At 28.5% G+C, this 13,097-nt stretch overlaps 2 protein-coding genes across 12 annotated transcripts in view; one reads left to right on the plus strand and one right to left on the minus strand.

Moving 5' to 3' along the window:
- The first annotated feature begins 516 nt into the window (after positions 1-516).
- Positions 517-5,719, plus strand: LOC105834460 (mitochondrial fission regulator 2). Of its 4 annotated transcripts, none has more exons than XM_012676957.3 (5): positions 517-911; positions 3,747-3,925; positions 4,019-4,143; positions 4,234-4,480; positions 5,093-5,706. In XM_012676957.3, exons 2-5 carry the CDS (start codon positions 3,747-3,749, stop codon positions 5,238-5,240), a joined length of 699 nt encoding a protein of 232 aa, XP_012532411.1. In that variant the 5' UTR covers positions 517-911; the 3' UTR covers positions 5,241-5,706. The 4 variants fall into 4 exon arrangements, with proteins under 4 accessions (XP_012532411.1, XP_012532412.1, XP_012532409.1 ...); XM_012676958.3 differs by having other exon boundaries at positions 521-911; positions 4,022-4,143; XM_012676955.3 differs by having other exon boundaries at positions 522-911; positions 4,007-4,143.
- A 5,800-nt stretch (positions 5,720-11,519) lies between these two features.
- Positions 11,520-13,097, minus strand: part of LOC105834458 (TOX high mobility group box family member 3) — a 114,693-nt gene continuing 113,115 nt past the window's right edge. For 7 of the 8 annotated variants that reach the window (XM_036284497.1, XM_036284498.1, XM_036284501.1 and 4 more), the window contains one exon: positions 11,520-12,645. In XM_036284497.1, the coding sequence (XP_036140390.1) occupies positions 12,579-12,645 (67 nt within the window). In that variant the 3' untranslated portion in view covers positions 11,520-12,578. The remainder of the gene's footprint in view (positions 12,646-13,097) is intronic. The other variant, XM_036284504.1, reaches the window with a different exon arrangement.

The following is a 13,097-nucleotide window of genomic DNA, read 5'->3' on the forward strand; positions in this document are numbered from 1 at the left end:
TTTGTTTTTTCTTTTCACTTTTTGTTTATTTTTTTTGTCTCTTGGCATAATCTAAATTGACAAAGAATCCCCAATTTTAGAAGAGACGAGACACGCGCATGACAAGGAACACGATTTGCCGATAAAATAGTACAGAGAGACAAAAAGTAAAAAATAGAAAACAAAAAGCATATTGTGCTTTATTCAACTTTAAATTAAACTTTAATAATATGCTTAGTTTTGCAATCAAGAGAAGAAAAAAAATACAGTCAAAGTGGATCTTGATGCAAAGATCGAGTATTCTAGTCCAGCGGATCGAAAAAAATCAATATTTGTTTCTTCTTGCATATCTTGGAAGTATTTGGTATGGAAAATATGTCTGCAAAAAGATTGAGCCTGATTCGTAAAATTAACAAAGTTATAATACTGTACTTGACAGGAAATTTCTTAAATTTCCTTAATTTTCCCACTACCGATACAGTCCCTCGGTCCCTCCTGTTATTGGGTACATCCAGTAGCGCTGAGTAGCGCAACCACTCTCATTTAAGTAAAGCTTCTTTATAACCTTTTTCCGCGGCTTGAAATACATATTCAAGAAACGTATATATACCATATGTTGTTGTGTACGAATGGGGGATGGACGAAAACTGAAGACAAAGTTTGTACAGTGAAAAACGCGTAAAATAACTAGTAAATATTAAATACTTTATCGAGGAATTCTCCAAGCGAGCAGATTCGTATACCTGTATACCATCACTACAGTAATCTCTTAGTCGTACTAACGTCAGATCAATGTAACAAAACTATTTTAATGCGAATTTTGGATGTGATCCTGATGCATTTTTGGGCGTTTGCGTCGCATTACGATTTCACATTGTTATTTCCCCACTGACAGTTCGAAACTCTTGAGACAGCAGTAATTGATTACGAAGGTAAGAGACTTTATCTATTTCGCTGAGCATGGTACAGTGATAAAATGATAAACATAAGTGGTAAGTAATCGCTTTGTTTATCGTACTTTACTAATCATAAGCAAATACAATGTAAAACTTTCTGATGTAATTAAAATGCAATATATTAGTGGAATACACATAATGCTCTAAATTCTAAATTTCAAGGTTATGTCTATATGAATCGTTTGCACATTGCTTACATAATGTTTACAGGAATTGTTTTGTCAACAAAGTGATTATAAATTGAACAATGGATGGATTGATTGATTTCGTTAAATTATATTTTTGTGCGCGCAATCTAAAGTAATAAAAATGAAAAAAAGTTTTAGACTAGTTTAGGTTAATCCAAATCATAGACATATTAAGGCCTGGTCTACAATACATGGAGTAAGCAAGGAGTAAGAAGTAAGAATAGAGTAATTTCCTTCTGCGCTGTGATTGACCGAGCGTTAAGAAAAGCAGGAGTAGAAGTAAGATGAAATAAAAAAAATTTATTTCGCATATGCCCTTACGCCAGCTTTCTTACACTGAATTAACCCTTTTACGTCTGATCTTACTTCTTACTCCATGCTTACTCCAGCTATTGTAGACCAGGCCTAAGATAGATTGCTTATGAGGACCGAAATATTAAGAGATATCCTCCATAAAAAAGAGAAGAGGGAATATGAAGGACACTTTTTTTCTCTGACACATATAGGTTAAAGAAAGAACCTGCCCTTTGCTAATTCTTTCTTTCTTTATCTTTGTGGAGAACACTATTTCATAAGCAGTCTATGGTTATGTTCAGGGCAGCAATCATGTAACTTTTTCTTTAGGGCAGAAACATGAAAAGTGAAAAGTTTCATGTAACTATCTCTTTCTATTAGTGTTGAATAGAAAGAGACAGTAACTTGAAATTTTTCACTTTTCACGTTTCCACCCTACGAGAAAAATTACATGATCCATACCCTGAAAACACAAGTGATCAGTGAGCAATCAGTGATTATTGGTTCTTAGTGTTAGATCTCTAAATTTGGATCGATCAATTATATTAGTGAATTACTCAACTGTTGTGTTTTCTGAACGTAGCCTATCTTAGTATGTCTCCAAATACATTTCAGAGTTATTTATTTTAGTGTTATGCCATAATTTCAAGATTACATCTACATAGTTTATTTATGTAATGTTTACATTATATACTAATTGGAAAGCAATTGATAGCATGATTTTGTGACGTCATGCTTGCAGCGCTGACAGCAATTTTGAAACCTAGCATTTGTTTTTGAACAATATTACTTAAATAATAGTTAGAAAAACAATATTGAAAACATGAATTAGAAAATATTTTCTATTAAATGATATAGTAATTTTTATAATACTGTTGTAATATTTTTTAAATATTTTCGTGACACATGTCAAAAAGGAGATCTGACGAAATGGGCACCTAATTTGGAATTCATATACAATTGAAATATTAATATTACATTTTATTGATTTATACATCTTGCTTGAATTATGTAGTTACTACAGACTCAATATTTTTCCATTAGGCTTGCCTAAGAGACATAATTGTGCAAATATAAGTAGCTTTTGACAAATTCATTTTTAGTAGATTTGATATAGAAAAGGATATGAAATATAGGTTTTTATTTCTTTAATTAACCAAGCAGATCATATTTTTATTGATATTTGTATGGAGCAATGTTTAGTTTCCATGAAATAAAGGAGTTCCAATTTAGGAAATTGTTCCAAATTCTGTACTTTACATAAATTACTATAAATTGTATAATAGACAGATTAATTTACTTTCGACTATATTTTTATAAATATAGTCGAAAGTAACCTCTGTTTTATTGACATAAAACGCAGATCTGATACAATAAGCTCTCAAAAACCCGACAAACACTCACAAAACGCTTGCAACATACATTCCACTTTGGTCTCTACAGCTTATACTGTAATATGACCTACATAGCCCGATTTTGCGCTACTTACAGTTTGCTAAGTGTGTCTTTTCCACACCAATTAATAACGTCGCAATATTCGAATTGAAATGAAGCACAATGATCGATTTATATACATCTACTATAAGTCGATAAACTATACTATCTAATCTATTTAAAAAACTTGTTTTGCTTATTTTCTTTAACATATATTCACATTGTTCTTCCAATCTTACTATCAATCATTATATCTAAATACTTTATTTTTTCAATTTGCTCTATTAATGTCCCATCTCTACACTTTATTACAATGTTCGCTCCTAACTTTTTTCTTATACTCTTCATAACCATAAAATTTGTCTTACTAGCGTTTAATTTTAATCTATTAACATTTAATTATTTCTCAATTATGATGAACATATTTATTTTCTTTTCGACTTCATCGTATACAAATTCTGATAACCTTACCGTCTGTAACGATGATCTAAAAATTACTAAACTTGATGCCGTGAAATTAAATATTTCTATTTGATTAACCACTATCTCATTTTTTTTCTTATTCTTGCGCTACATTTAGCTTTAATTTGCTTGCTCGAACTTTAAATTCCATCCATTGGTTTGTGACTTATAATTTAAAAAAAAACAAGTGGTAATGTGCGTTTGTCAAGTAATTGTTATGAAAAAATATTTAAACAAATGATTTCTAAATTATTTTTGTATTGATTTTTAGTCGAAGGTATAAAGAAATTATAAACATTTTTGTGAATTTTTTCGAAACTATTAATATCGGTAAAAATGCACTGGACGTGAAATACCCTGATTGGAGGGATTAAATTGCAGAAAAAGTATTGGAGGTATTAAGATTAAAATTATGACAATTTTCTGTTCTTAGATGGGCGATATTAAATATTATGGAAAGAGGAGAAGTATCATAAGGAGAATCGGATCTTTTTTACCATTAAAACCTCCACCAAAAATATATGTCAGTGTGACACCATTACATTTGATGACAAATTCGATGATTAATGAGGAAACTAGCAATTATGTTGATACGAATGGATATCCTATGAGGTTAATATTTTATTCTGTCAAGTTATAATAGACATGCACTTAATTATTTTACAATATCACTAAAATTGAATTTGATATCAGCTTTTCTGGCAGCAGGTCTGATCTATTAGAACCAATTAGTTTTGGATCTGAAGTACGATTACTCGCACTAGAGCAAGAATTACAAGAGCTCAGGGAACAAATTTCAACAATCGTGAAAAATAATAAAATGTCCAAATGTATGTAAGACTACACAACCATACACAAACATACACACACACTCGAAAAGAAATAACTGAAAGTTTTATAGCTTTACATTTATCTTATAGATGCATCTGTTGCGTCTCTGCCCAATGGAGCAGATGATCTAAAGCCAATGCCACCGCCACCTCCACCTCCACCGCCATTTCCACTTCCACTTCCACTTCTGCCACCTACAACACCGCATATTGCAAGAAGAGCTAGTTTACAAGATCACAAAATTGAAGATCGCAAGAAGATACCAGTGGATGGACAGAAATCGACGGGTGATATGTTGAGGGATATCGAAAATGTAAAATTGAGACCAGTTGCAAGGTATTTGAAATTAATATTTTTATGGGTATAAAGAAAATTTAAAACAAAGGAAAAAAATCGATTTTTTGGACCGATCAAAGTGATGTTACCCCTTAATGTCTCATGATAAACTATCATTTAACACCAAATTTAAGTCCAAATTCAAGAATGACGAGATAGACAATTTTTGCGTTTTTGGGATCACTTTCTTCACTTTCGTGGATACTCGTGCATCCACTCTCCGTACTCGTGGATGATAGCCGACTTCTCGCTTTTTTGCATAATATACCAAATATTTTAAAAAATAGCATGCATATATCACGTAAAATAATCCTGATTAATTTATGCAAGACTTTTGTATTTTGCTTGAATTAGAAAATGTACATATGTACATAAATATTCATACATAAAATTTTAGCAGTTTACTTTCACAATGTGTGTTTAAATAATTGCTGGAATATTAAAATCATATTGCATATCTATATTTTAACAATATCCTTGAAACATTGCAATGTTGTTGCAGTATAACTACACAATTCTGAATCATATAGCATCTAATAACTGTTATGTCAAAAGCTTTATAGAATAAAGCTTTAGAAAATAAAATAAATGGCATTGATCTTTTGTTTTCAGGTCTCCAGGTGGGCATCCTATACGAGTAAGACGTGAGAATAGTCCGTGTAATGATTTGCAAGAAATTTTACGAAGACGATATATTGCAATGCAATCTCCCAATAACAGGAATTCATCAGCTAATTTAGCTATGGACGATTCATTTTGAACAAATTCAAAATAAATAGTCTGTAGCTAAATAAAATACTTTCGAGTATTTTCATTGTATTATATATTTATATGAAAATTAGGATTTGTACAATAAGTATTATGATCTATCATATATTTGATTTATCATAGACATTTGAATTTTTGCACTTTGCATTAATCTATATAAGTTAAAGTCTATAGCAAGGGACTTACAATTAAACCAAAGATCAATTTTTTGCTGCACTAATGTAAGGCCACTCAGGTAAAACTTTTCTTCTAATAAGAAAATTATGGTAAACAATTTTTTGATGATTTAAAAAAGCCATTTAGTTTGTATTTTTAATTACAGTGATTATTCTAATATAGTAAATAAGGCTGTTAATATTGAAATCTCGAGTTAATCGATTTTTCGTACAAGATCTATTTCTAAGAACTTTATTGCTTGAAATAAATAAACTTGAAATAAATATTTTTGTGATAATTTGTAATAAAATGGAATATACAGTTCCTGTTATTATTTATGTATTACCGATTTATATGAGAAATTTTAATTGTGCATAAATAAAAAGTTGATTTTAATTTAATGAAAAAATATTAATATTGCGAAAAACATTAATTTTATTTAATTTTAACAAAAATTTTATTTAATTAGTAATTTTATACACGAGAATCATGCAAAAATATTCAAAGTCAAGAAGTCCTATGACAATTAAATTTACTGCGTTTGAAAGAGCATCCTCTTCACTGAATAATAGATTAATATGGAAAACTTAGATCTACTGGTTTAAGAATGGGAAGTTGAAAAATGTCAGTTTGGGTCCGTCAGTCAACCATGATGGAGCTCGAGAAACGCGATTTTCATTCCATGATTTTTCATGATTTTAAATTTGATCTAAATCAAGATCAATGTCATAACTGTCATAAGCAGTTGGTTAAGTGTTTTGGGGACTTGGTTCCATCGCGTGCTACGCTGCTTCCATTGATTTACCGAATTTGAAGGCAAAGTCTTAAAGACATGCTCTGGGCGTCCTCACATCGCAATAATGGACGAAAATTGTTGCTATAAAAAACCTAGCGAAAAAAGACTTGCAAGGAGCGGGTCGATTGATTGCGGATCGTTATATAACAGCAGAAAAGAACAGGCCAAAGGACAAAGTAAGGACATTCTTAATATTGTCACAGGTGACGAAATTTGGATATATAACTATGATCGAGAAAGAAAGCGACAATCAACAGTATGTTTTCAAAATGAGTCACCATCAAAAGTGTAATGGGGACAGAATGTAGAAAAGATTATGATCGCATTTTTCTTTACGAGTAGGCAAGTCGTATAGCGACTGTTCCATTAGAAGATCAACGCATTGTAACAGTAGAGTGATATGTTATGCATTGCCTTTCAAAAGTTTTTGAAGTATGGACTTCTGTGCATCTAAGATCGACACTTCATTATTTCATCTATTACGACAATGTACGACCTCACAGAGCGGTAAGAACTTTAGAGGTTTTTAAAATATTCTTTACAATTATTTATTGTGTACAAAACAAGAAATTATTTGTGACGGATCTTGTAGCATTTTATATTATGAGACTACTGTAACATTATAACATGAATCATACATTTCATGTTCCTTTATACGGAAAAGGGTAAAGTAACTTTTTATATTTCAGGATTTAAACTTAATTTTTGAAATAACAGATTTTTTACTTTTCCACCATGAAAAATATTTATATATTACATTTTTCGCAAAATTAATATTCTTTTGGACACGAAAGAATATAAAAAATAACATCATTTATCTGTGTAACAATATAAATTACAAAAATATTGGAAACTACTTTTGTTTCATTAGTTGACAAAATATGACAGGATATATAAATTATTTTAATGTAATTTGCTAAAAATTTACAATTTTGTGGGATATAATTTATGCATAGTAATAGGGGAAAGGCATCGAATTTGGAACACCACTTTGTTTTTGGACAGTATTTCGTAAATAATAGTTAGAAAAACAATGTTGAGAACATGAATATAAATTGGAAAGTATCTTCTATTAAATGGTACAGTAATTTTTATAATATCTGTTTCGTATTTTTTTAATAATTAATGTTTTCGTGACATGTCAAAAAAAGCATCTGACGAAATGGGCGCCTATATAATTTGGAGCTTCTATACGATTGAAGTATTAATTTTACATTTTCTTGATTTATATATCTTATTATATATTATGTAGTCCTACAGACTCAAAGTTTTTCCGTTAAACTTGCGTAAGAGACAGAATCGTGCAAATATAACTCTCGCTTTTGACGAATTCATTTTTAGTAGATTTTATATAGAAAAGGATATGAATATATGAAATATGGATTTTTATTTCTTTAATTAACTAAACAGATCATATTTTTATCTCTATACGTATAATGCGATGTTTAGTTTTCAATAAATAAGGGAGTTCTAAACAGGAGACTGTTCCAAATTCGGTGCCTTTCCTCTACAGATATGATATAATATTTTTAATAATATGTGATATAATATTTTTAAGGATGTATTCAAATTTTTTAAATAAAAAATGGAAAAATTAAAAGTTCTTACTTTCAAATATTGTATAAATAAAGAAAAACATACATTTTTGTATAAGTACCTTAAGTATTCAAAATGATTTAAATAAAATTTTATTGCGATACAAAGATTAACTGTTCTGTGTAAATAAATAAATAAATTTAGAAATTACATTATGCACAGTGCATTCAAAAAGTTCCGGAACTTTTTTTCGGGTGTGGAGATAATCGAAGGATATAAATGCAGTTGTTGATTTTTAAACAAGAACTTTATTCGAGACTCTACAAAACTAATGACGAGCGTAACGAGTAAACTCTCTCTAAGAAACAAAAATAATTGAATACTGACGAAAATTAATTTGAAATTATATAGAAACTTGGGATTGGCTGCTGGAGTCTAGGCAAAATTAGTCATTGCCGTAGAATATATATTCTCAGAGGTACCACAGTACTTTCCTCCGAGAGGATTGTTAATCCTTAAACTTAACTTTCTTGGATCCTTGTTAAGCAGCCGTAAGTGGAGAACGCTGTAGGCGCCATATTAGTGTGAACTACTAAAGAAGAAAGATAGCCTCGTGTCTCATTAAAGTACAGAACGCCATATTACTGTGGAATCAATCGCATTCTCTGGCTACTCTATCATCTAAAAAAGACCTTACATTCCTCCTGTTATTCTTTATTCCATTAATCGTGCGGGATTTGGGAGGAATAGTTGTGCGGAAATGATTGTTACACGACTGTTCCGCACAGTTAATTGGTGAAGGAATGTTACGTGTACGAGAAAACTGTCCACAATCAGCGACTTTCCGGCCAGTAGAGAGCCATGAAAAGGACCACTTTTGACCACGTAACAAAAATAATCTTTCTGTAAAATATAATTATATATAGATATAAAATTTTGTTGCATATTCATTGCATATATGAAACTTAATAAAACGTCAAATTCATCAAAATTTTCTCAAAGTATTATTAAAATTTTCTTACCAAGATATTTAACAGATATAAGGATAAAAGAAAATGTTTCTGTGCCGTAGTTTCGGGACTGAAATCGTTTAATCATATCTTTGTACATAAAACAATAAAAATGTAACATAAATTTATTGGAAATTACCACAATATATTAGCTTTTGATGTATAGGGCTAGTGCTACAGTACACATGCTTGATACTTTCTAAATTTTCTTCCAATACAGATTTATATGATTATGATCGATGTTGCAAAAATTGCGCTTTGTTTTCTATTTTAAAGTTTGTGAGCCCATTGCACAGAAACTTATATAAAAAATAAGCACTAAGAATGAATGTCTTGAACAATGTAACAAACAGAATAAATTCTGTGGGATTGTGTTGAGATTTTTTTTAGTTAAAGCGCTTTATGCTTATATTTTTATGCAAATTTCTGTGCCTTACATGAACAATTGAATACTTCTTTTCATCATTGTTTCTCAATGTACTTGTTCTTTTTTAAATTACTTTATAGACATATTTGTACAGTCCCATTACTTAAACGGGTTCTGTTTAGATAATTGATATCCTATTTTATTGAAATGATTAAGTATAATTATTATTTTTCTTTGTGTGTACGTGTATGTATTTGTGTGCTCGCGTGCACGTGTGTGTATTTTTATAACATACCACAATTGTATTATTTACATAATACAGTCTATATTATGTGTTTACATTACAATTTATAAACTTAATAAATCCATATTCAGAACGCGATTATAAAATGTTAGTGCGTTTTTTTATTCTATCTTTATCGTTTATTAGATATAAAATAAGGATAGAATAAAAAGGGCGTTAACATCTTTAGAAATGTGTTTTGAATATGGATCATAGAATCTAGTTGCATATTTACAAAAATATTATAAACAATAAGTAAAGATATTTAAAACTTTTGACAATTCATAAAAAAAATTTGTTGGAACAATCTGTTAGGGAACGTATTACCTAACAGACAATTTGTATATCTGCATCGGAGATTATAAAATTATAAAATCGATAAATTTAATATAAATGTATTTTTTCGCTTTTATACATAAAAATGCTTCTGTATCGATTGCTATTGTATCGATTTATTTCATGGCCTACGTTACAAGTGCATTTCAATCAGAGGACATAAATATGTTATTTGATCTTCACTAAATTAAGAAAAACAAAATATATTTTGTATAATATTCTGTAACTTGTTTTATTGTGATGACGAATTTTCGAAATTTATCGAATTCAAAAATAGACACCACGTTACTCTTTTATTTATTTGAAAATTTTGAAATAATTTCTTCAAGACTTTCTTAATATAACTGGATTATTTGTATTAAATCATTGCAGCCACGTATAGAAAATAGATTCTTTATGAAAAGCAATAAAGAGAAGAAATTATAATTAATAAAATTAATAGAAAATAATTGTTCATGATATAATATTAATGTTTAAAAAAATATCAAATTTGCATTTGCTATCAAGATTATTCTGATGTCATATTCTTTTGTATATTATATGAAATTTTATATATGAAAAACTGTACTGTGTATCCGTAGTTGTTGAAATATTAATATAAAAATAAATTAAATTCCGTTTTACTTGTATGGCCCTAATCTAAATGCATAATATTTAACTTCTAATTATAATGGACTAATAGTATCATAGTGCATTTATTTGTGAAAACAGTATTATATAATTATGGATGCTTCGCGTGTGTTTATCAGTCGATTATATTTTATGTTGTACGAACAGAGATAAAATATTAATAATTTTTTGCAAAAAAAAGAAATACATTACATAAAATAAATCAAATTTCTTTCACTTGTAGGGAAAATAGCATTTAATGATGAGCCCTGGTGAGAATAATTAAAATTTTAACTTTTTACTTTGAAAATCACGTGTAATGATATAATAATAATTACATGTAATGATATGATAGTAATCATATTATCACATTATAAAAATAATTAAAAATATTTCATATATATTATATATAATAACATCAGGAATTCCCAAAATATAGATTGTGTAAACTTTTTGAAAAAAGTAAGATAATAAGTAAATTGAAATGAACTAGAATGAAAAAATTGCTTGCGCGTGGAAATAATTCACATTGACGTCGGTGTTAAAATTGTCATCAACAAAAATAAAAAATAAACAGATTTTTCATATCTTATTGCATTTATTGAGAAAAAGATTTTATAAAATTAAAAAAAAACTAGGAGGGAGCAAAATAGTAAATAGAGTAATACAAATAAATAATTAACCATTCCTGTTTTTTTTTCATATCTACTAAAACCAAATAAATCGTAAATATTTAACACTTTAAAAAATGGATCTCAGTTCATATAAGTTTGGGAAACCTTGATATATATTATATCATATACCTGAACATACATAATTACATATACAGAGTATCCCGAAATAGGAGTAAGACTTTCGAAAAATATTATCACTAGAATGTTGTTGAAAAAATTAATTAAAATAATTTTATTGATTTGTAAATTTTTATTTTAAATAGTTTTTGAGATATAGAGATTTAAAATTTTATAATCATAAACTTTAGTTCGCATGTGCTTGAAAGATGTATGCAGTAATTTAGTAATCGCATGACGATCTAACTGTACTTTCTGATTAATTACACACACACACGCGCGCGCGCGCGCACAAATCATATATATATATATATATATATATATATATATATATCTTAAAAATTACTGTTTGAAATAAAAAATTACAAATAATTATTTTAATTTTTCTTGGTGTGTGTGTATATGTGTGTGTATGTAGTATTTTGATTTGTTAATTTCGCGGATACCTTGTATACATACATTTCCTTAAAACAATATTTTGTTATAAAATAAAAATTTATAATACAATATTTTATTTTTCCATTCTTATAAGCATTATACATGTATCAATGATAATAACTGCTTCAAATCAAGATATCCATAATTACAAACAATTAAAAATATATCAAGAAATACATCAACAAATATAACTTTTGCTTTTAAATCTACACATTAAAAGGAAAAGTGACAAATGGTGACCACGGTGTGTAATATTATACGTATGTTTTACGTATAAGTCCTCTTTTTATCCAGTCATTGCATTGCAGCATGAACGAAATACACATTGAACGTAGTGCACTTATTTATACATTTTATATGGCTTTTTTCGTTCTTGTACTGTGTTATTTGTAGACTACATCTAAATGATAATTTAGAGAAACACAGTTGATACAATTCAATTCAAGAAACTAATCTCTGTTCAATAAATTTTAAAAAAAGTGTAGCACTATCTACATAACGTTAGAAAAGAAACAAATATGTCTGTACAATTGGCACACTTTGCCTGTCAGTAAGGAGTATCTGAGAATACACAAAAAAATAAGGTGTTATTTAATTTCTCGTAAGTAACGTAAGTGTAAATAAATGCACTTACTTAAATTACTCAAAAGTCGCAATACACTCCTTACAAAGACCTTTGGCCAGAGTAATAAGTTTTTGGATAAGGCTTTTCAATATACATTCTAAATTCTTTTCTTAAAAAAAGAAAAAATTTATCTTTATTTTGCCATTATCTGTGTTCCCTCTGCTGTTCACTAGAGAACACATCTGTATATTATTACCATTTCAAATTATTCGCCATTTTTTCTCATGCTATATCTCTGTTGCTATATGAATAGTCTTGACTTTAAAAAGTTGTTATTCATCAACTTATGTACACATATTTATTATAAATATCTTACAGATTAACAACAAGCCATTGCTGTGAGGCCATTGAGTAGTTGCTGTAGTTCATTTTTTGTAGAACACTTATTTAACTGTAGAATAATTTTGTTGAGGATTTTGATTTGAAGACACCCACGTGTTAAATACATCTCTGAAATATATAATAAAGCATATATATATATATGTATATATATTCAGAATAAAGAGAAATTAAAACAGTCATATAAAAATAATATATAAATTAGAAATATACATATATATGGCAATATGCATTGTGAGTGTGAGATGGTGTTTACTCAAATTTTGTAAAAAAAATTCTTTAAAAATTCCTGGATTTTTTCAAAGAAATTTTATTAAAACTCCCCATCTCCCTTCCATGCACACGCACGCACGCACGCACAAAAGTAAAGTAATATGTACTTTTTAATGCTTTGAAAAATTTATTATATAATTTATTATATAATATGCGCTTTTAATGTTCCTTAATTATACAATTATCCTAAAAGTCACTTAAGTCATTTAGTTTTTTTGGAAGAGTACAGAATTCAAAGATAATTACAATTTAAAACAGCAATTTAGAATAATGTTGTTACTTTTATCGAT

The sequence above is a fragment of the Monomorium pharaonis genome, chromosome 3 (genome assembly GCF_013373865.1).
Source record: "Monomorium pharaonis isolate MP-MQ-018 chromosome 3, ASM1337386v2, whole genome shotgun sequence".
In the NCBI taxonomy this organism is placed as follows: domain Eukaryota; kingdom Metazoa; phylum Arthropoda; class Insecta; order Hymenoptera; family Formicidae; genus Monomorium; species Monomorium pharaonis.